General features: G+C 39.4%; 1 protein-coding gene across 1 annotated transcript; it reads left to right on the forward strand.

Annotated features, from left to right (window-relative positions):
* Positions 1-1,705: 1,705 nt before the first annotated feature.
* On the forward strand, positions 1,706-22,792 carry GPRC6A (G protein-coupled receptor class C group 6 member A; the record flags this gene model as incomplete). The annotated part of the gene is given in 14 exon segments (XM_082633777.1): positions 1,706-1,759; positions 1,763-1,899; positions 4,318-4,621; positions 7,263-7,346; positions 7,350-7,566; positions 7,569-7,793; positions 7,796-7,836; positions 7,839-8,049; positions 8,052-8,089; positions 14,767-14,976; positions 19,083-19,206; positions 21,679-22,235; positions 22,241-22,327; positions 22,331-22,792. Coding segments are annotated over 14 exon segments (2,751 nt in total).
* Positions 22,793-23,627: the final 835 nt, after the last annotated feature.

A 23,627-nucleotide genomic window follows, 5' to 3' on the forward strand; every position in this document is an offset into this window, starting at 1 on the left:
TGTGATGCCATGTGAAGGGCTGTGACTTCTCCATCCTTCAGCTGGCACAGCTCCACATGTCAATGGAACCTAAGGATAATTTCAATGATGAAAAATATCATAATTGCCATTGAACTCTTTTATTTTCTGAAATTCTTTTAAATGTATCTGCTACCCATCAAATAAACTGGATGTATTAGATTTGGAATTGCTTGCCCATGATATATTCCTCCTTAAACCAATGTTTGAAAAAGACTGATTTTAAAAAGTAAATTAAAAATTTTTTAACTTCTTGATAGTGCCAGTTACTGAGGTTTATCTATCTTCTGTTAAATTCTATAAGATATCCACAAAGTCATGTTAGTTAGTTCAGATTCTGAAGCACTGAGAACATGTAGCCTGAAGAGTTCCAAATGTATAAAAATAGAATCCACAAACAGCGGTGGAAATGTCAATGATCTATGACAGAACTTTCTTGTTCAAAGCAAAATACTACTACATCAGACAAGTTTCATCTCATTTTTAGTTTTGCCCATCACCACAGAAACTACTTATTTCTAACACATGTAAAATCACAGTGATAAATACCTAAATATAACTGAATTTCAATTTTTACATAGAGCTTTTCTGGGGAAATAAATTTGGGATGCTATTTTTCTAAACAGTTTATAAACTACTTTTCAGCTTTTGTGCCTTGAATGTGATACCTTGGAAAATGCAAAACTGTACATTTCTTCTTTTTTTTAAATTTTTCAGAATATTTTATTGATTTATTTTTATTTTTTGGCTCGTTGGGTCTTTGTTGCTGCACATGGGCTTTCTCTAGGTGCAGTGAGCAGGGGCTACTCTTCATTGCAGTGCGTGAGCTTCTCACTGTGGTGGCTTCTCTTGTTGCAGAGCACGGGCTCTAGGCATGCAGACTTCAGCAGCTGTGGCACGTGGACTCAGTAGCTGTGGCTCACGGGCTCTAGAGAGCAGGCTCAGTAGTTGTAGTGCACGGGCTTAGTTGCTCCACGGCATGTGGGAACTTGCCGGACCAGAGCTCGAACCCGTGTCTTCTGCCTTGGCAGGCGGGTTCTTAACCACTGTGCCACCAGGGAAGTCCCAAAACTGTCCATTTCTGAAGAAGGAAAACTTTCCCAAACTGCTCCCTCTTGAAGATTCTATATCTTACCTCAAAAGAAATGCCAGCATGACTCAAAGCCCTTGACATATCAGTTGAGTAAAAGATGCTATCACAGTGAGGAGCTGTGTTTCTAATTCTATCAGCTTTACCTGGCATTACTGCCATCACACATCAACAACGGAGTGTGAGAAAGTCTGCTATGTTCTTATTGGTGAAGATCTGTTTTGACTGTCATCAAGTATGTGAACACCGAGTGTTTCTGGCCCTTGACACTATCCAATACGTTATATGGCGTTTACAGGTTAAATAAGAATGATGGGGCTTCCCTGGTGGCACAGAGGTTGAGAGTCCGCCTGCCGATGCAGGGGATGCGGGTTCGTGCCCCAGTCCGGGAAGATCCCACATGCCACGGAGCGGCTGGGCCCGTGAGCCATGGCCGCTGAGCCTGCGCGTCCGGAGCCTGTGGTCTGCAACGGGAGATGCTACAACAGTGAGGGGACTGCACCGCAAAAAAAAAAAAAAAAAGAATGATGTTGCTGGCACTCTGTGAGCTCAATGATTCCTCAGAACTCGCAAGAAGTGAGCAAATGAGATAGAAACATGGCACTACTGACAGTACTGATTACCTGTTTTGTGATTATTTTTGCTACTTCCTAGCCTTGCCAGACCCCTGATGACTTTGTGGCTGCCACTTCTCCAGGGCATATCATGATTGGAGGTTTGTTTGCCATTCATGAAAAAACGTTGTCCTCAGAAGACTACCCCAGATGGCCAGAAATCCAGAAGTGTGTTGGGTGAGTAAAGCTTCAGAGGACACATTTAGATTTCAAGATTATGCAGTGAGACTAGGGCATGTAAATGTTTACTTGTAGTAACATCTAAATTATTTTAACAAAATTTAAACTCATATATTTTTAAGTTGCATAAAGTTAAGTCTTGCTATTCTTCCTTACAAGAAAGATATATTAGCACTATATGTATAATCAACCTCCAAGTACAGAGGCAATGAATGCTTCCCATTAATATATTTATTCGGATTTTGCCTATAAAGAATAACCCCTGAAGTCACAGGAGAAAACCAATAAGACACAGTAGCCTGTCCACTACAAGCATACATAGCACAATTATATTCCTATCAGCCACAAATGTGGGTTGTTTCAAACATGGATCTTTATTTAATTCTTTGTTTAAAATAGACCGCACTTAAAATTTTTCTCCATACTAACATTTTTGTCAACACTGTATTTATTTCATTCTTGAAATCATCTAATTCTTTCATAATGAATTAAGAACCTACTTCAACTCAGAGTGTTCCTTCTTCCTTCATGAACACTTTATATTGTGAAAGCTTGGCTACAGAAAAGACATTTGTCACAGTGTATTATAGAAAAATAAAGCTGAATGGAGGATACTACAGATGGTTTTCTTTAAGGAGAACAGGCTATTTGAATTCTAATTTCAGTTTGGTGACAAAGTAATTTTGTAGATTTAGGCAAATCATTTAAACTCTCTGAGTTTCAGCTTCTGATTTTTCTCTTCTGTAAAATAAGGGCCTGGATAACTTTTAAAGACAGGCAGCATCAGCCTCTGTTGCTATAGCAATGTGATCCCAGTGCTTCCTTCTAACTCTCAAATCCTGATTTCTATCTTGATACTTTTGTATATAAATTTAATCTCCTCTTTTCTCCTCCTTTTTTTTCTTTTTTTAATCAAAAAGTGTTTAGCATGCCCTCTATGAATGCTTTCAGGTGAAATGTGATCCCACATCACTCTAAGATTCCTTCCTGGCATTAAGTTGGGTATTTTGAGCTACTGGCATCTTAATCATTGATTATCAGGAATACCAGCGAATACCCCAAAATAGTTAATGAGGATTTTTCAGAGCACTAAATAGGCACTGCAGATTTAAGGCCCACAATCATAGGCCAACAAATAAGGATGGAAAATGATAAAAAAAAAAATCATTTGGTCTAATAAGCAAATTTATTCTGGAAAAAAAAGTCACTGAACATCATTTTGCTTTATTGTCACTCCTTGAGAGAAACAGTATTCATTCAACATTGAACAACTATTTATTAAATGCCTACATCACCTAGGTCGCATTCTAGGCATGGGGGATCCTGAGGTAAACACCAAAAGGGTTCAGTCTCTCATGAAGCTAACACGTGGGGGACTCTGAAAATATTACACATTTTATTTACCAGCCAATTCATTACTTTAACCTTTCTTCTTTGTTTCTTTCTTTAAATTAAACACTTAATGTTCATTGCCAAACTTCACATTTAGATAGTCTGTAATGACAAACAGCATTATCCAAATATTATTTAATTTATCATAACTAAATGAATTAAAAGAAACTTGAAAATATCAAAACCCTGAACAATATCCCCTTTTATTCATTCAAAAAGTATTTATTGAATTCTTACTCTGTATTAGGCACTGTTTGTAACCTTCTGTAAACAGTGGTGGGTGAAATAAACTTAACAGTAAATCAGTAATTAAACAACTCAGTGCTCTGGAATAATCGCAAGTCCAGAAGCCAACTGGAAAAACCCACTAAAAGGGGAAATATCTATGCCTCGGAACTGAAATAGTGCATGTTATCTAGGAGAAAGCTATTGTGCGTTTACCCAGAGCCTGTTTTATAAGTCATTCTTAAGAGTCTTATTCGTCTGGTTTCCAACCACAATAGATTAGCATCACAAACGTAAAAAATGGGAAAGTCTATAAAAGCAGATTCTTGGACAGCAATAAAATGCTGACATCTAACTACAAAAACATCTTCATACTGTAGAATACTAAACTGAATATTCAAAATGATCCTGAAATTAACCAAGAAGAGGTTAAATCCTGTTCTGTAGACTCCATTTGAGAATCTGTGGGTTCCTATATACTCTTTTTTTAAAAATATTTTTTTTGGCCACGCAGCATGTGGGATCTTAGTTGCCCAAACAGGGATCGAACCCACGCCCCCTGCATTGGAAGCACGGAGTCTTAACCACTGGACTGCCGGGGAGGTCCCCTTATATACTCTTGAGAAAGGTTTCCATCAAAAACTATTTTTAAATAAATAAAGTTTAGATCCTTCAAGAGATAAGTGTCACCGATTCAGAAACTGTCTATTATACAGCAGAAATGAGAATAAAATAGGATATCATCATGTCTGTAGAAGAGTTATGTTCTAATTTCAAAAAAAACTTGTTTCTCAACAGTTTTGAAATATCAAATTTTCTTCAAACTCTTGCCATGATACACAACATTGAGATGATCAATAATTCAACACTATTATCTGGAGTCAAACTAGGGTATGAAATCTATGACACTTGCATAGATGTCACAGAGGCAATGGCAGCTGCTCTGAGGTTTCTCTCTAAGTTCAACTGCTCCAGAGAAATCGTGGAGTTTAAGTGTGACTATTCCAGATACATGCCAAGGGTTAAGGCTGTCATAGGTGCTGGCTACACAGAAATAACCATGGCTGTGTCCCGGATGTTGAATTTACAGCTCATGCCACAGGTGGGTTTTGTTCTACCTCCATACGTTGGGTTTGATCATATTCTTTATCATGAAAGGATCAGGGTGATCTGGGAAATTAGTGGGGGAGATGCTTTTACTTTAACCTTTCTTTCTCTTCAGTAAAAAAAAAAGGATGTGCCCTATTATGGATAGCATAGTGATCAAAGCACTAAGGGAGTAGTCATCCCTCAATCTGTCAGGTCTAGTTTCTGACAGTTTTCAGTGTGATTTGGATAAGACAGAAACTTCTGAGCACCTCAACTGCCTTGTTTCTAAAATAACATCAGTCAGGTACCATGAAGAAAACTGCAGGGGAAGTGAGGGGTAAAGGGGCGTGGAAGTCAAAGAAGACTCTCAAGGAGGCGACGTTTAGCCTGAAACTTGAATGAAAAGGGACAGTCAAGAGAAGATGGGGAGAAGAGGAGAGTACCTAGACTGAGAAAGCAGTAAGTACAAAGTTGAAATGTCCGAAGAATAACAAAAGGTCAATATGGTTAGGTCAGTTTGAGCAGAAAGGAGCCGAGTAAGAGATGCATTTGTAGAGGTGGGTAAGGGCCGGGTCATATACACCTTGTAAGCTGTGATATGGTTTGCACTTTGTTCTGAGTATGATGGAAAGGCTTTGAGCAGAGACTGTGAACTACTGAGCTTCCTATAATGCAAACCATTAACCAGGAAGTAAGCAAAATGGTCTCTGAAAGACCAAAGTGTATATTAGACAGCCCTGCACTAAGTTCTTGCACATTACTCAGAGTCAAGCAAGCTCTCTTGGTTTTGATTTTGAACCAATTAGCCTTCATATCACATCACTCTGTAACTCACTAGGTCATTACTTTCTAAAATCAAGGAAGATTAGAAGCAAAAAGTTAGAAAAGGCTTAGGGTCAGATTGTCAAGAAATGACCATCTGATAGAAGTGAACAGATAGAAATATATACATGTATAATATAAGTACATAAGAATTCAAAATATTTAACTTTCTGGAGCTAGACTAAATAAGTGCATATACCCATATAAGACTCTGAGAGTTCCATTATATTATAGCCTAGAGAAGTTGATAATGAAAAGTTTAAGTGCAAAACAAAAAGAACTATTCCCCCAAATATCTCAGAGATAAGGCTTTGGCCCCAAATTTCTAGACTATGTATAAGGTTAGTTAAGTGACAAGTAAGAAAAGTAGACTATTTTTAACAATGGCTGTTTAATGTGAAAATGTAATTTCCATGATAGACCACACAATAGGAGAGGGGACTGTCCGTGGTAACACGGATTTTGCAGAAGCCCAGGTGGCACAGTGAAGGTGAGCATAGTAATGTCAGGTACTGGGAAGGGAATTAAGGTTTAGTGAATGTCCACTGTGTGCCACTATCCATTTAAAATTTCTCCTTCAGTCTTCACAAGAATCCTGTTGTTTCACAGGGAAAGAAATGTTAACTAACTTTGCCAAATTTATTGGAGTTAGGATTCTAACAGTTTGTTTGACTCCAAAGCCTATTGTCTTTCCCCCATACCATGTAGCTGCTGTAAATAGTAAAAAAAAAAAAAAAAAAAAAAAAATCACTGAGGAAGTGGCACAGTGCAATTGCAGCTGTGGAAGGTAATAACTCTCCCTAGAATAAAATCACCAAAGCTGTAAATTAGGCAAAACTTTGCACACATTAGGGAGGTCTCCTAAAATGCTGCTGCTCTTTTGAGTAGATTAGGAGTCCAAAAACTACTGAATGTATAGCCTGTGGGTCAAATGTGGCTCTCAAGCTCTTGAGATGTCAAGCTAAGAATGATTTTTACATTTTTTTAAAGGTTGTAACAAAAAATACAAAAATAATGTATGACAGAGAGCACATGTGACCAACAAAGTTTAAACTATTTTACATCTGGTCCTTTACAGAAGAAAGTTTGCTGACCCCTGGACAGATGATTATTTGTCTGGATGATTTATTTTACCTAGAATAAAAATCATCAAAGTTGTCATTTATACAAATTTTGAACAAACTAGGTGTCCGAAAATTCATTTTGCTTATTTGACTGGCTGCATTTTCCCATATTTATCTCTAAGTATTTAAAAAATATCCACTATTAGGGCCTCCCTGGTGGCGCAGTGGTTGAGAGTCCGCCTGCCGATGCAGGGGATGCGGGTTCGTGCCCCGGTCTGGGAGGATCCCATATGCCGCGGAGCGGCTGGGCCCGTGAGCCATGGCCGCTGGGCCTGCGCGTCCGGAGCCTGTGCTCCGCAGCGGGAGAGGCCACAACAGTGAGAGGCCCGCATACCGCAAAAAGAAAAAAAAAAAAAAAAAAAAAAAAAAAAAAAAATCCACTATTGGCCCTGGCCTGAGATATAAGATAGATAAAAGTGGATATAGGAGTGTAGATGGAGATTTAAGATAGAGCCTAAACCCTTGAAGGGCTTATACTATACACAGTACCAAATGATTGAAAAGCAATGACTCTCAACAGTCACCAGGTACTAAATATCATGATTTAAGCTATTTATAAAGTAGTTCATTGAAGGGGAAGGATGGAAAGGATCAAAGAATTTAGAAAATGTTATGGAAACTCACAGAAATCAAAGAGAAGAATAACTACTATGAATCACCACCTGGAACTCATCAACACCATAACTAAAAGTTTCTGTCCATTTCCAGGTGAGTTATGAATCAACTGCAGAAACCCTAAGTGACAAAATTCGCTTTCCTTCATTTTTACAGACTGTGCCCAGTGACTTCTACTAAACTAAAGCAATGGCCCACCTGATTCAGAAATCTGGATGGGACTGGATTGGCATCCTAACCACAGGTGATGACTATGGACGACTGGCTCTCAACACTTTTGCAATTCAGACCTCAACAAATAATGTGTGCATAACCTTCAGAGAAGTTCTCCCAGCCTTCCTCTCAGATAATACCATTGAAGTCAGGATCAGTCAGACACTTGAGAGAATCATAGCAGAAGCCAGGTTAGCGTCGCTGTGGTATTTCTGAGTCAGTTCCATGTTTTCAATCTCTTCAGTAAAGCCATTGAAAGCAATATAAATAAGATCTGGATTGCTAGCGATAACTGGTCAACGGCCACCAAGATCACCACCACTCCTAATGTTAAAAGGATTGGCAAAGTTGTGGGGTGTACCTTTAGAAGAAGGAATATGTCCTCTTTCCATTCCTTTCTTCAAAATCTGCATGTGATAATAACAAGCCCTTAAATGAATATGCCATGCTCAAGGCTCTGCCTGTGCATATACTAAGGACAGTGATCTGAGTCAATGCATTTCCAACTATTCTCAGGGGACTTTGGCCTACAAGGCTAACGAGGATATGGAAAGGAACTTCTCGCTGAGAAATGACTTCCTGTGGGATTACACTGAGCCGGGACTTGTTCACAGTATTCAGCTAGCAGTGTTTGCCCTTGGTTATGCCATTTGGGATCTGTGCCAAGCTTGAGACAGTCAGACCCCAATGCCTTTCAACCATGGGAAGTACTAACTCACATATCTGAGAAAATTCCCCTACCATCATTTCTCTCCTTTCTTTAATCTGCAATATTTATATAAACTGCTCTTAACTGTATTCCTTTTATAAGTAGATACTTTCAGTGTTTGAATAACCTGAATTTCTACCACTAGTTCTTTGTTCTTAAGGATAATAGAGTTTTTATTTTACCTTCACCTCCTACTCTGACCCACCAAAGTTGTGTTCTTTTAATTTCCAAGAAGGTTCTGTTGATAGTGCTATTTTCCTTTGGTTTATGTATTTGTATCTGATCTTGCAGTTTTTCAAAGCTTCAAATGATTATTTCTTTTGATGCTCTTAACAAACACAAGACCAGGCATGTTTAATGATCCCTTTTATTATTGCTAAATATTATGCATAAAGAAACTAAAGCTGAAAGTACCAGAAATATGACTCTAGTCTGGGTCTTCTGACTCCATACCCTTTGGTTTTCGTGGTGTCTCTGGTGGTTATAGTTCTAACGCCTTCAGTTATGACTCTTACTTAGGGCAGTCTCCCTAGGACTCCAGTCTTCTCCAAATGAATGTTGTTAGGTCAGTCATAACAAGTCCTATGATATCTCAGGTTTAAATGAACCACTAATTGTGTAAAAGAAGTCTTTCCCTTTTTTCTCTTTGATTAGTTTGTAGAAATTCTACAAACTAATTTTGTAGTTTTGTAGTGAAAATTTTCCATTGTGTTTTTTTTTTTTTTTTTTTTTTTCTATTCTTTTTGCGGTATGCGGGCCTCTCACTGTTGTGGCCTCTCCCGTTGCGGAGCACAGGCTCCGGATGCGCAGGCCCAGCGGCCGTGGCTCACGGGCCCAGCCGCTCCGCGGCATATGGGATCCTCCCAGACCGGGGCACGAACCCGTATCCCCTGCATCGGCAGGCGGACTCTCAACAACTGCGCCACCAGGGAGGCCCCCATTGTGTTTTTTAAATGTTCATAAACAAGGCATTTAAAGCAAACTGCTGCTTTATATGATAAATTTTACTCATTAGAAACACATTTCTCACTAACGTATATTCAAAGCCAAACCTGTCTGTCTTAAGGCAGAATCATGTTCCAAAAAAGATATTTATTTTACATTTGTTAGGGAAGAAAGGTAAAAGGGAATAAGATCCAATTCTTCTGATCACATAAGTGAATGTCCATGGCAGGCTGTTTCTACTTTTGTCATTCTTACTTTAAACACCCACAAACACAAGCTCCAAGGTCTGAAGTGATCAGCTTACATTTGGGTGAATCATGTGATGGTCATAGGGTGCTCATTTTAAAACTAGTTTTCACCTTGTAATGCAAGGCAAAAGTAAATGCAAGGCAAAAAAAACCTAATGAAGAGGTAAGACTAGAGATTAGAATTTTTATTTTTAATTAAAACTCTCTTTAAAATATGTGTGTATACACACACACACACATATTTATATGTCTAGCGATTTTAAGATACCTGTTTGAAAGCATACTCTTTGTAATGTAAAACTTTAATGAAGGATTAGTTAAAAAGAAAAAAAACTCTAAGTGGACCAACATAATGAAACCACTACATGAAATTTTAAGAATGAGAGGTTGAGAAAGAGTAATGGAGAGAAAATAGACAATCAGAGACAGATGGGCTAAAGGGGAGGAGCTATAAAGAGACTCATAAGAGAAGAGAAGTACAAATAGCAATAGCTATTTATCCTCTGGAAAAGTATTTTAAGTCAGGAATAAGTCTCAAACATTCTGAGGAAAAATCTTGAGAAAGTATAATTGAAACAGATCTTCTAAAATGTTTTATTTAAACACTAGGAGCCTGGGGTCATTGTTTATTCCCCCCCACCCCGGGAGCATGGTAATCCAGAACAAACAGAAACAGACTGGAAAGGAGGAATAGGGGAGTGCCTTGCTCCTTTGATCACGAGTGAGCCATGTCTATGCCAGAATTAATTGGACAAATAATGCAAACAATTGTCTTTTTAGGAAGAAATCTCCATAGACATTAAATTTAAAAGATCAGCAACATTTAGGGTCACTAATCAAAGATATACTCCTAAAAATTATTTTGTCCCCTGGCAAAATTCGCTAATATTTAAATAATACTTTCTGAATGATTTTAGATTCAAATAACTTTAAAGGAGTTAGTTTTTTCCAATATTTGAGGATAATCCTTACTTTGGCTCCACATTTGGTGATGTGTGTGAGCAGTATTCAGGGATAGCACAGTCATACTTGTTTTATCTCAACAGATTTTTTTTATGTTCCTCAGATGTGTGTGAGAATACCACCTCCTTGTGAATAGTGATTTTGGTTTTCTTTTTTGTTTTCCTCTACTGTGGATGATATACAAGGTAGTGAGTGGTGTACGTGGGATGAGAGAATGTATAATAGTCAAACTACTCTTTACGCAATTATTTGGCAAATATTTGTTGGGTGTCTCAATGTTCCAGCCATTGTGTTGAGTGCTGAAAATATTATGGAGAACAAGACAATTTTCTCCCTAAAGGAGTCATGTGTCTAGAGGAGTAAACAATCGAACAATTAAGGAGATGATCACAGTGCAGAATAATGCATTACAATGTTTCATATAAATACAAGATGGTAGAGAAGCATATAATTGAGGCAACTAATCCAGTATTAGCAATTCAGAGAACATTCTCCAAAGATCATGACATCTCTGGTGAATATGATAGATGGGTAGGAGTTAAGCAGGACAGAAATACTCCAGCAAAGTCACAGAGAGAGAAAGCATGGCATCTTCGGGGATCAGAAAGTAGTGCCATAGAACTGGAGTCTTTTGTGGAAATTACAGGCAAATGAGAGTGGAGGGTTAGTGAAGCATCCATCATTAGGGCCTTATCAATCAGAGCATCTCAAACTTGATTACCTGGTAATATGATTATCATGCTGATGCTAATTCAGTAGTCCCAGTGTGGGGGACCTGAAAGTCTACACTTCTAACAATCTCTCAGGTGATGCTGATATTGCTGGTACAAAGACCATCCTTTCAATAGAAAGTCTGCAAGCTATGTTTAAGGGTTTGGACTTGAGAGAGCAAAGGGGAGCCAATTAAAGCTATTGTTAGACAGAAGAGTGATGTGACCTGCTTTCCATTGTAGAAATAGTATTCCTACTGCAATGTACATTGACTAGAGGAACACAAGACTAGACAGAGAAAGACCAGTTTGGTAATCCAGGCATCCAATAAGGATGCCTTATACTTCAGGTATAAGTACTACAGGTACTAAGGGTGTGACAATGAGGATGGAGAGGCATATACTTAAGAGGAAAGACGAAGAGTATTTGGAGATAGATTGGATGTAAAGAATGACAGAGAAAAGCAAAGATGTCACAAATGATTCTAAATTGGGGCAACTGGTGCCATTTATTGAGATGGAAACACAGAGAAAAGTGAAGGTCTGGAAGCGAGAAGAAATATTAAGCATTCCATTTTGGACATGATGAATGTGAAGAACTTATGATACATTCAAGTGTAGTGGTCCAGAAGTCAGAAGAGACATTAGGACAAAAAGGGAAAGATTGTGGAGCAATGAGGAAAATAATAACTAATAATGTTTAAGGCCTACTATACTAAGCATTGACACACATCATCTCTAATCTTTAAATATTATGGAAGATCCACAGATTCTTGTTCATTACACTTCATCCTAAAGAACTGGCAAGAAGAAGTGTTACTGGTGACTGAGACTTGCAGCAGTTTAGAGATGGAGGGGAACTCAGCCATAAGGGTCTGGCCCGTGGGCACTCATAGAGTTAGCAGTGAAACTGTCCCAGCCTTAGTCATGTGCGTTTTTGCTACACCATGGAAAAGTTTACAAAAGAAAAAGACATAGGTTGGGTACCAGACAGAGATGCAAGGCTGCTTCCTTGCTAGTCTCTAATTTGCTCACATAGATACCTCTTTTCACAAGCACAGCTCACTTACGGAGACGTAGTGGACAGTAGAGAGGCTGAGGACATGGAAAACAACATCAACCACAGCAGCTTAATTGGAGTGGTCTCCTGACCTCGCGTTCTCAGAAATAGGTCATTACCATACAGAGGTGAATTATAATCATGGAGACACAAATCCTACTCTCTAAATATTTTAGAGTCAACTTATCATGAGTTTCAGAGTCTTCATGAAAAATAAACAAATAATGGTTGGAAAAAGCCTTAAATAGCTTAATAACTGTAAGCATTAATGTTCAAAATTACCTTAATCCAGAGCAAATGTTCGACAGAATATTTAACAAGTGATGAATGTACTGTTTTGTTTGCCTCCACCCTCTTTCTTGTAAGAACAAACATGGAATTGTGCTAGTTTATTTACATCATACAATGTTATCATTATTTACAGAACGTATATGTGTCAGAAATTTACCCTGTAAAACCTGATTAAATGGAGGAAAAAACTGGTGGAAATTATAGTTCAAACAAAAGAATGGAAGAGGATATGCTCTCTAAACAACTAAGTTCCTGGGGCTTAGGTGTGTATATTGCTTAAGGAAGGAACAGAAGAAAAATCAATACACAGGTAGAGATGGGAACATTGAAGGTAGGGCTTTACTTGTTCTAGTTTTGTTCCCTCCATATTTTTTGTTCCAGGCAATTGCTGGAATAAGATTTTGTCAGTTACTTCTACCACCTTAGATCTGACATCCTGCTTCTTTAAAGCAATACTAATTAATTTGAATTGATTAAAAGAACTAAGAAACCTGTGAGGACACATAATAAAATCAATATACATGCTTAGAGATTTTGCTAAAGTGATATTTGGTTATTGACATGACTACTGTAGCTAATATATTTACTTAAAATACAGTTTGGTTTTCTTATATTCTATTTGCCAAAGGGGAAAAAAAGCTGAAGGAAAGAAATATTCATAAAAGATTAACTAAGGGACTTCCCTGGTGGTCCAGTAGTTAAGACTCCGCGCTCCCAATGCAGGGGGCCCGGGTTTGATACCTGGCCAGGGAACTAGATCCCACACACCGCAACTAAGAGTCCACATGCCGCAATGAAGATCCCGCACGCGGCAGCAAAGATCCCACATGCCACAACTAAGACTTGGCACAGCCAGACAAACAAATAAATAAATTTTTTTAAAAAAGATTAACTAGGAAAAATAGAATAAGAATAACTCTATTCAAATAGAATAATTTCAGCCTTGTTCCATAGATTTTGCACCCAACAAAAGCCGCATAAGCATCACAGATATAGATGCACGGGCCCGTGGAGCCAGAACTCAAATGTTTTCCTCCCTCCCAGTCCAGTATTCTTCTCCTGCAGTGCAAGCTCAATACGGCTGCCTCATTTGTCAGTAAAACATTTTCTGTTCTAGCTCTATTGCATACAAGTTCTCACTGAACAAACTGGGTAACAAGAAAAGTACTTTTTCATTATGTTTCTTCTCAAGCTAAAAAAAATCATTTTCTGAACTAAATTGGAAATAGAATTTCGAGATCACTTTACTATACTCTCAATTACTGAAACAGACTTGAAAACCATTGGAGATGATGAGAAGATCTACTCGTCCCACCAAACGAGTATGGACTTGGGAGGCAGACACTAGCAGTTACCATAGGCTCACCAATTAAACTTCTCGGGTAGGGACGCCCCTCAGCACACACCCCAAGAGCAGGGTGCTGTCGTTACCGGACTGTTGCCCAGGTCTGTATTTCTGTTCCCTCAGCCTTCATTTTGGGGTTGGTGAGCATGACAGCTACTGGCTTGGATTACCTACTCAGACTTGGCCAAAGGCCCAGGCTGATTGTGACTCTAGAAGGAAAGGATGAATTTCCTGCCTTCCATAACTCCAAATGGCACAGGGATGATTGCCTTGAGTCAGAAGGAAAAAGATAATGAGGAGAATTTAAATGGATATATTGTTAGGTGCAGTGGAAAGACCTCATAATGAAAGTCAAGACGTGTATCCTCAGATAAGGTCCTTCACCCCTTGGCTGGGGTCCTCCTCTGAGAAAAGAGGAAGACGATCCCTGCTCAGCGTGCTTTGCTGAGTTGTTATGGAGTAAAAGGGCATCACAGATTTGAGTATTAGCATGTAATGTATGAATGTCAGGTGACTTTATTAGTTGATAGACGCAAAGTATTTTTATTTATTTGCACAACATCCCTATTAGCTAATAACAGGTACTTAAAGGTATTAAGCTAATCTCTATTAACCCTTAATCTGTGCCATATACAGGGCTAAAGTGCTTACATCCATAATTACATTTAATTCTTACAATAATCATATTAAGTAGGTTTCATTTACCTCAACTGTGGCCTAGAAAGAAATTGTAACTGCCAAGATCACACCACTAATGAAATATGGAACCAGAATTAGAGCCCAGGCATCTGCCCCAGAGGACCCATTAATTCTGCAACATGGAGAAAGTAAAGATGGTCAGATTTCAATTTTGTAGGCTAGAGAAGCTACCTCCATAAACATTAACTTGCTTTCTCAAATTCACAGAGCAAGACTTTGGCAGAAATTCTCAACATTTCTCAAATTGTTGCCTAGTAGTTAAAACCCTTCTCAACTAATTACCACACTCACTGATCCAGAATGTCCTTTTTCTAATTTTTAAGTGATATTCCTGTAAGGCAGTGTTACAACTGGGATAACGGATACACTTACAATATTTCTATCAGTCTTTGCTTCTGTTTTTATTGTTCATAGTTACTTGATGTACTGAAAAATGTGACGTTCACAGATGCAGGGAGTTCATTTCATTTTGATGCCCATGGAGATATGAATACTGGATATGATGTTGTGCTCTGGAAGATCAACAGCCACATGACTATTGCCAAGATGGCACCATACGACCTGAAGAATGATGTCTTCATTGTCACAGACCAAGAAACAAAAACTGAGTTCAGGAATCTTAAGGTAATTTTGCTGTTGGCTGCTTTGTAGCATTCAAATCAATTGGTACTTCAACTGCCAAAGTCCTTGACCCTGCCAGGACCTCCAGCGGTCCTACTGCCTGTTCTCTGTCCCCAACTTCCCTCCTTAAATTCCATAGTCAACTTGTATATCACTCCCTTGTACACACCCTCAATTTCCTTGCCCATCTCTCTCTTCATCTTATTAATTGGACCGAAGTATAATCTTGGTTATATTAAACTAATCAGTATAGCCCCCATGTAGCTGAACTTGGCAAAAACAAACAAGCAAAAAAGAAAAAGAAAAAAAACCCACCTACCTTGCTGACTGTTCTCATTTAAAATTCATCTCTAACCTCCAGTGGGTCCTAAATGCTATTGGGCAATCAGACTATTACCCTAGCCCATAATCTGTCCACCTTCCTAGATGGCTTTTTATACTTTCTTTTCTCTTCTTTGACTCCAACACGTCTTCCCCATCTTCACTTTCAGTGGACCCTGCTTCCTATTTGACTAACAAAACTGAGACAATCAAAAGAGAACTCCAGTGTTCTGCTGCCACCACATCTGTGCCTGTATCCCTGCTTTCCATCTGGCACTGTGGATGGACTGTCTATGCTCCTAGCCAAGGTCAGCTCCTCCAGTTGACTTCTGAATCCCAACCCCTTTTACTTACTCAAGGACATTGCTCTGGCAATTCTCCACTCTCTTCTGCACCCTCAAGTATTTTCTGTGTTATTTAAACAGTGATACAAACATGCTGTTTTTCCTCCCATCTTAAGAAAAAAACCGAAGAACTCCATTGATCCCCCACTTTCCCTTCCATATACTACCCATTCCTCTATTTCTCTTTACTGCAAAACTCCTTGGAAAAGTTGAATATATTCACTGGCCTCAATATCTCTCCTCCCATAATTCTTTTGAACTCTTTTCAGTCCATCAAAATTCTTTCTCTCTAGTTAATAAATACAAACATCATCTTACTTCACTTACTGGCTAATTATTCTCCCTCTTTTGCGGTACGCGGGCCCCTCACTGCTGTAGCCTCTCCCGTTGTGGAGCACAGGCTCCAGACACACAGGCTCAGTGGCCATGGCTCACGGGCCCAGCCGCTCCATGGCATGTGGGATCCTCCCAGACCGGGGCACGAACCCGTGTCCCCTGCATCGGCAGGCGGGCTCTCAACCCCTGCGCCACCAGGGAAGCCCTATTCTCCCTTCTTTATTTGCTTCCACAACAGCACACTCCCTTGGTTTTCTTCCTCTGTTTCTGGCCACTACTTCTCAGTCTCCTTTGCTGTTTCCTTACCATTCTTATTGCCTATAAATATTGGTGGGCCCAGAGCTCAGAACTGCTCCTCTTTTTGGTCTGCACTTTTCCTTAGTGATCTCATCCAGGCATTTAAATAATGTCACTATATAGAAGGCAGATGACTCCCAGATTTTTATCTTCTGAATTTCAACTCAAGTAAATACACAACTGCCTGACTGACATCTCTACCTGGGTGTCTGGTAGTCATCTTAACTAATTATCTCCAAGACTGAGCTCCAAAAGCTACCCCCATTGCAATAAATGGCAACTCCCTTCTCCTAGCTGCTAATGGAATAATCTGGTGGGATCCTTGTCACTTCTCTTTCTGTCACACTTCATATCCATCCTAAGTTATACTTTCAAAATGAGTCCAGAATCTGACACTTTTGTCCTCTATTCTGTTGCTACCACCCCACTCCAAGCTAGGATCACCTCTCACCCAGATTCAGATAGTAGGTTTCTAACTGCTCCTTGCTTCCACTCTTAGCCCCTTCAGTCTGTTCTTAAGGCAGAAGCCAGAGTAATCCTGTAAAATATCATGCTCTGCTCAGAACCCTCCCTATACATCCTGTTTCTCTCAGGGGAAAAGCCAGTGTCTTTAAATACCATACATTACCTGCCACCAGCACCTCCCTGACCTCATCTCCCACTACCTTCCTACAACCCCATGGGCTTTCTCAATCTTCCATACATGTCTTCCCTTCTCCTAGCTCAAGGCCTTTTACCTGCTGTTTCCTTTGCCTGTAATAATCTTCTCTGATGTCCACATGGTACACTTTCTAACTTCCTTTCTGTCTTTCCTAAAATGTCACCATCTCAGGGAGCCCTTTCCTGGTCACCTTATTTAAAATTGCATTGTCAACCTAATATTTCTTCTATACCCTCCTGTCTTTAGTTTTTCTCCTTAGCACTTATCACTATCTAGCATTCTGTACATTTTGCTTATTTTTATTTTGTTTATTATCAATCTTGTCAACTAGAACAGAAGGCCTCTGAGAGCATGGAATTTTGTATTTCATTCCTTACTGTGGCTCCAGTCATTGCAACAGTGCCTGGCATATAATAGGCCCTCAAAATGTATGTGTTCAACGAAAGAATGAACATAGAAATGCTTTAAGCCACTATCTTATTCTAATTTTCCCTGTCATAAATTTCAGTTAAGTAAGGTACTTTTTCCTTGAAACACAGAAACTTAGCCATCCTTCTGCATTCTCAAACTTTCATCATTGTCTTCGTTATCATCACTATCATCCTCACAACTACATTGTGAACCCAACACTCTTCTAAACACCGTAACTCATGCTGGATTTTTTTAAACCATGCTGTGACTCATTTTATTATTGAATATAGAGAGGATTCCCTATTATAACTTCTGCAAGAAGTGCTATTTTTAACTGTTACCAAGACATCTCCAGACTTTGTAGGGGAGACACTAAATGTGGGGGAGATGATAGGATGACAGATAACTGAGTGGGGCTTTTAGGGACTAAACGGAAGGGACTGACAACCATGAAAAGAGGGACAAGGCTTTCTTTCTGATGGAAACACCCATACATATTTCAAGGAAGTAGTAGAAACTAACAAGATCTGAGATCAGTTAGGTCAGACTTCAAGATTCACTTGTCAATCTGCAGGCTAGTTGGGGTATCAGCATTTTGGTAAGTCGTCAAAAACCACAGTCCAAAATATCAAATAATCTTAAATTTATTGATGTCCCCCAGTTACCAATACTAGACTTTAGAATGTCTTCGCTGTCTCTTATGTGGGGAGAGAGAAGGAACTGTCCTGCTGGGAAGAAAGATTTCACTTTTCTCCTCCTAATGATGTCCAGCTTTATTTTGTAGTTAAATCCTTTTGTGTCTTTGGAGCACCCTCCGGGAGTGTGGATACTTCAGATTAAGAGTTTTGCCTGGGGAATCCACAAGGCAGATATCCTGCCTGCTGAAAACCCAGATCAGCAATAGCTGTGGTGAGAAGAAGAAAGCCAGCACTTGTGAACCAACGGCTACTAATCTTGGCTACTTTTCTCTCTCGGTCAGATCATTTTCATGTCCCAAAGAAAAGACTAGTTAGCTAAGGACTTTGTGTTCCAGGCTAGGAATAGCTGTTAAGAGAATCTAGAGGAAGCCTCATTTACCCATTCTGCTTTGGCTTTCCAAGGGTAAAAGTGAGACGGTAATTTTTATCTCACGAGATGTGCCATGAGAAAGGGATTAGGAATGGAAAAAAAAAAAAAAAACAGCTGAAATGGAAAGAGTTATTAGCTATATTGGGAACAGAGGGTTCCATAAAAGTAGAATGCTACGTGTGATTCACATTGTGACATGCAGCATTGTAACCTAAATTCTCAGGGTGATTTAAATATTATTTATATAACTAGGGTTATCTTTTTAACTAATACTTTAATGGCTTTAAATTCAAAATTTTCCATTGTTTTCTTTTTTAAGATTAGACTGGGCATGCTCCTTAAATAGCATGATTAACAACCTTCTTCTAAAGAATATAAAGTCCAATAATTCTGAGTCAAGGGACTTTTTGAAAGAGTTAATTTCCCTTATTTGCTTACAAAAGTTATTAATGTGACAAAAACTGTGTTCTTCCTAAACTGTTTCACTATCTGAAATATTTTCTATTTTTTAAACTTGTTGAAATTCCTCCAGATAACAAAACAATTCCATTACACTATGAAGAAAAACAAAGACCAAAATACTATTTTGTAAATAAATCTTTAAATTAAGTGAAGGATAATTAAGATAAATCTTTTTAAAAACCTATTCAGGATTTCTTTTCACTTTGCAGCAAATTCAATCTAAGTGCTCCAAGGAATGCAGTCCTGGGCAAGTGAAGAAAATCATAAAAAGTCAACATATCTGCTGCTATGAATGTGTGGACTCTCCTGAAAATCACTATAATAATCAGACAGGTAATTAATTACGCTCATTACAACATGTACAGTGACACATCTGAACAATTTCTCTTAGGCTGATTTTTTTTTAACATGAATTCTGTTTGGTTAATTTTTTCATCTGAAAGGTAAAAAGTGCCATATGCTTCTGCTAGATTAAATTCCAGTGAGATTTCATTTTCTCTTGGAATATGCTCTATTTTAGCAGCAGACGCACAACCAATAGCTAATAGAGATGTAAAAGAGACTTCACTTCCAAGGGAAGATGTCATCCCCTCCACTGGACTTCCTCTCCAGCACCTCTTAAAATAATGCGAGTTCTCTGTCTATTTTTGTCCATATATCCCACACACAGACGTGCCTGACTTGTAATCGGGGCATAATAACTATAAATAAATAAATGCTGAATTAACTAAACTGAGCATGATGAAAACCCAGAGGTGTGCATACCCTGGAGATCTCGTTATTCCTACCAAGAGGCAACAGTGAAGCCTAAAAAGAAAGAACCTTCTGTGAGAGGAGGAGCTGAACTACTGATAGAGATGAGATGATACTGATTGTTTGCCAAATCTGTTTTTAACAATTTGACAAGGTCAGAGGAAAATACACAAAGTAAAGAGCAAGAGTGAGGTCGGCAGCCTTTGGAGCCCTGAAAGGAGCCATCAGTACTTTTCCTGGAGCTAAGCCTATTTTAAAAGCATTATATTCCCTGGTTTATTGTAGCATTCCTACTCAGCTTCTATAAAAGCTGAGAACTCCAGAGCCAGAATAGTTCCCAAATGCTTATTGGCTCCAAAGAGAGAAGTATCCCAATGTAAACATTCCAATATTCATGTTCTATCACTGTCTCACAACAATGCCATGTATCTCTCCCCGAGATGGATTGTGCTGTGTAACAAAGTAATTGAGGAGGAAATCTTCCAGGTAACATGGTATCTAGTGACTGTCTGCCAAGTGAAATAAATAAAAACACCAAGAAAATATGCAGCATTTATGTCTCATAAAGGTGTACAAGAGTTTTTCAAGATACAATCTGGGCTGTCTTTGACAACCAGGGCAAGTTGCTTCCAAGAACAAGTGTAGAAGACTGAGCACGACTTTGAAGGGAAAGTGCTCAGTGATTTGAAAGGACACCATCTATTCTTCTCTGTGTGTCTCTAGCACACAGCTCTTGTACATAGACAGGGCCAAAAATGAATGATAATGAATGAATGAATGAATGAAATGGCAGACACTAGCAGCGGTGGTTAAGGGGAGGACAGAGAAGAATGCATATTTGTAGGGAAATAGGGTTTGGAAAGAGGAGGAGGCTGGAAATGTGAAGAAGTTTATAAATAGAAACACAACCTGACTTTGAGATTAAGGAAGAAAACACAGGCACTGTGGAGTGTAATCAGATGGATGCCCGAAGAGAGGCTTTTTGGAAGTAGGTGGGACCCCACCTATAGGGGATGGGAATAGGAAACCAAAAGCAACCAAGTTCCTAGAAATTCCACTCTGATATAAACTATTCATGCCACCCTGCAGCCAGAATCAGCATAAATCATTTTCAAGCTTATCACTGCCTGTGTGAGATGCTCAATTTTACTAACCTCCTGGGGAAAAAATAAACTAATTCTTCACCAACTGACATTGATTACAATCCTGTGTTATCCCACTTTTAGAGAGCTTTTAGGGTGACCCAACCATATTGTCTCTGCTTTTAAAAGAACTGCAGCCTTACTTATAATAGCAGCTCCCACCATATTAAGTTTATACTGTGTGCAGTGCTCCATTGAAAACATTTTATATTTATTATGTCACTGAATGCAGCACCCCAGTGAGGCAGTCTTTTTTTTTTCTTTTTTTTTTCTCGGTACGCAGGCCTCTCACTGTCGTGGCCTCTCCCATTGCGGAGCACAGGCTCCGGACGCGCAGGCTCAGCAGCCATGGCTCACGGGCCCAGCCGCTCCGCGGCACGTGGGATCTTCCCGGACCGGGGCACGAACTTGTGTCCCCTGCATCAGGCGGACTCTCAACCACTGCGCCACCAGGGAAACCCAGGCAGAGTCTTTTTTTAAGGGATTTGGAAATAGGTTCAGAAAGTTCAATTAGCCTGTTCAAGATTACAGGAATAGTAAATGATTGAGAAAGGGCTTGAGGTATGTCTGGTTCCAAAGCCCTTATTCTTGACAGTCCCTGAACCACCACCTATAATAGCAAGTTCATAGGAGGCCAGCCTCTATCTCAAGTGTATTAATTTCCTAAAGACTCACAGCCCAGATGACTTTTTCTTTTTTTCTCTTCCCCTCTTCCTCTTTCCTCACTGTCACCCTTTCTCTCTCACCTTCCATGGGTTGTGTGCATGCTTTATTTTAATAAGTAACCAATGTGACAATTATCTATATCTGTTTTCCAGTCAGAACTTTTACCTAGGAGTCTCATTTATAGCATTGTGGACAATCACCTGGTTTAAATGTTTGCAATGTAACTGAATCTCCTGTCTTTTAGATATGGATCACTGCCTTTTATGCAGTAGCAAAACTCACTGGGCCCCTGTAAGGAGCACAGTGTGCTTTGAAAAGGAAGTGGAGTATCTCAACTGTAATGACTCCTTGGCTATCCTGCTCCTGGCCCTCTCTCTGCTGGGAATCATATTTGTTCTGGCCATTGGCATAATATTTACAAGAAATCTGAACACACCCGTTGTGAAATCATCCGGGGGATTGATGGTCTGCTATGTAATCCTCTTCTGTCATTTCCTCAACTTTGCCAGCACAGGCTTTTTCATTGGAGAACCACAAAACTTCACGTGTAAAACCAGGCAGACACTATTTGGTGTGAGCTTTACTCTTTGCATCTCCTGCATTTTGATGAAGTCCCTGAAAATTCTGCTAACCTTCAGCTTTGATCCCAAGTTGCAGAACTTCCTGAAGTGCCTCTATAAACCAAGCCCCATCATCTTCACTTGCACGGGTATCCAGGTTGTCATTTGCACACTCTGGCTCATCTTTGCAGCACCTGCTGTGGAAGAGAATGTCTCCTTGCCCAGAGTCATTATTCTGGAATGTGAGAGGGATCTATCCTCGCATTTAGCACCATGTTGGGCTATATTGCCATCCTGGCCTTCATTTGCTTCATATTTGCCTTCAAAGACAGATAGTTACCTGAGAATTACAATGAAGCCAAGTTCATAACATTGGGCATGCTCATTTACTTCATAGCTTGGATCACATTCATCCCCGTCTACGCTACCACATTTGGCAAATATTTGCCAGCTGTGGAGATCATCATTGGTTTCATTTCTAACTATGGGATCCTATGTTGCACATTCTTCCCCAAATGCTATGTTATTCTTTGTAGGCAAGAGACTAACACTAAATGTGCCTTTCTCAAGATGATTTGCAGCTACTCTTCCCACAGTGCAGGCAGCCTTGCCATGAGCCATGTTTCACTGGGTGTCACTAACAGCAATGTCATAACAACCAATATCAGCTCTGCGGGCAAGTCTGCAGCCTGGCAGAAAAGCGAAGATCTTCAGGCACAAGCATCTGCACACATATGCAGAGAAAATGTTACATGTGTATCTAAAGCTTTGCATCGAAAAAGAATCTCAAGTGTATGAATGAATCCTTATGACATGGTGCATTTCAGAATGAAATATTTCTAGGGTCTTTGCATTTAAGATGTGCATTTACTTCCAGAGCAAATATATCCTATGTTTCTTCACGACTACTACCTTCACTAAATTTTAGTTGAACACTCCCTCTGTTCAACCACCTGTTTGACAAAGAAGATAGAGCCCTGCCCCTGAAACTCCCTTCCTTCCTCACCACCTGCATCGCCTCCACCTTTACCTCCTTCCTCCTAGATCCTCCTTCATAGTTAAAGGGGGATTTCTTCTATCAGAATTAGCTCATAATACAGCATCCTTATTCCACCCTCTATAACCTCTTCTTAAACCTCTTTGTGTGGGTCCTCCTTCTCTCTTGAGCATCTTTACCTTCCCACCTTGTCCACTTAGGTCAGTTAAACAAGCAGTTGAGCAGTCACCATGTGCAGGTGATATGCTAAATACAAAGGTACAAAAAGGATCAAGTCACATTTATGGCTTTAAGGAGCTTAAAATCCAGGGAAAGACAGTCACACAGAGACATCTTCAATTCATCTACAACTCTATGGTTGTAATGTATGTAGGGCACTATAATTGTAGAGTGAAGTGCACTTAGCCACTGTGGGGGATGATGGGAGGGTTTCAAAGAAGGTTAAATACAGAATGTGATGTTTAGTTGAAGTCCTGAAAGATGAGTAGAGTTACAGCTAATCAAAGAAAGTATAGAAAGCTGTTCCAGACAAAGGGGGAAAGCAGGAGCAGGAGCAGAAAGTGTATCTAGAACACGTGATTAGGCAAGGGCAGTCATTTTGGCGTCACTAGAGAGCAGTCCTCTCTCATATGTAAA

This window comes from Mesoplodon mirus, assembly GCF_964341445.2.
Source record: "Mesoplodon mirus genome assembly, chromosome: 10".
NCBI classification, from domain to species: Eukaryota; Metazoa; Chordata; class Mammalia; order Artiodactyla; family Ziphiidae; genus Mesoplodon; species Mesoplodon mirus.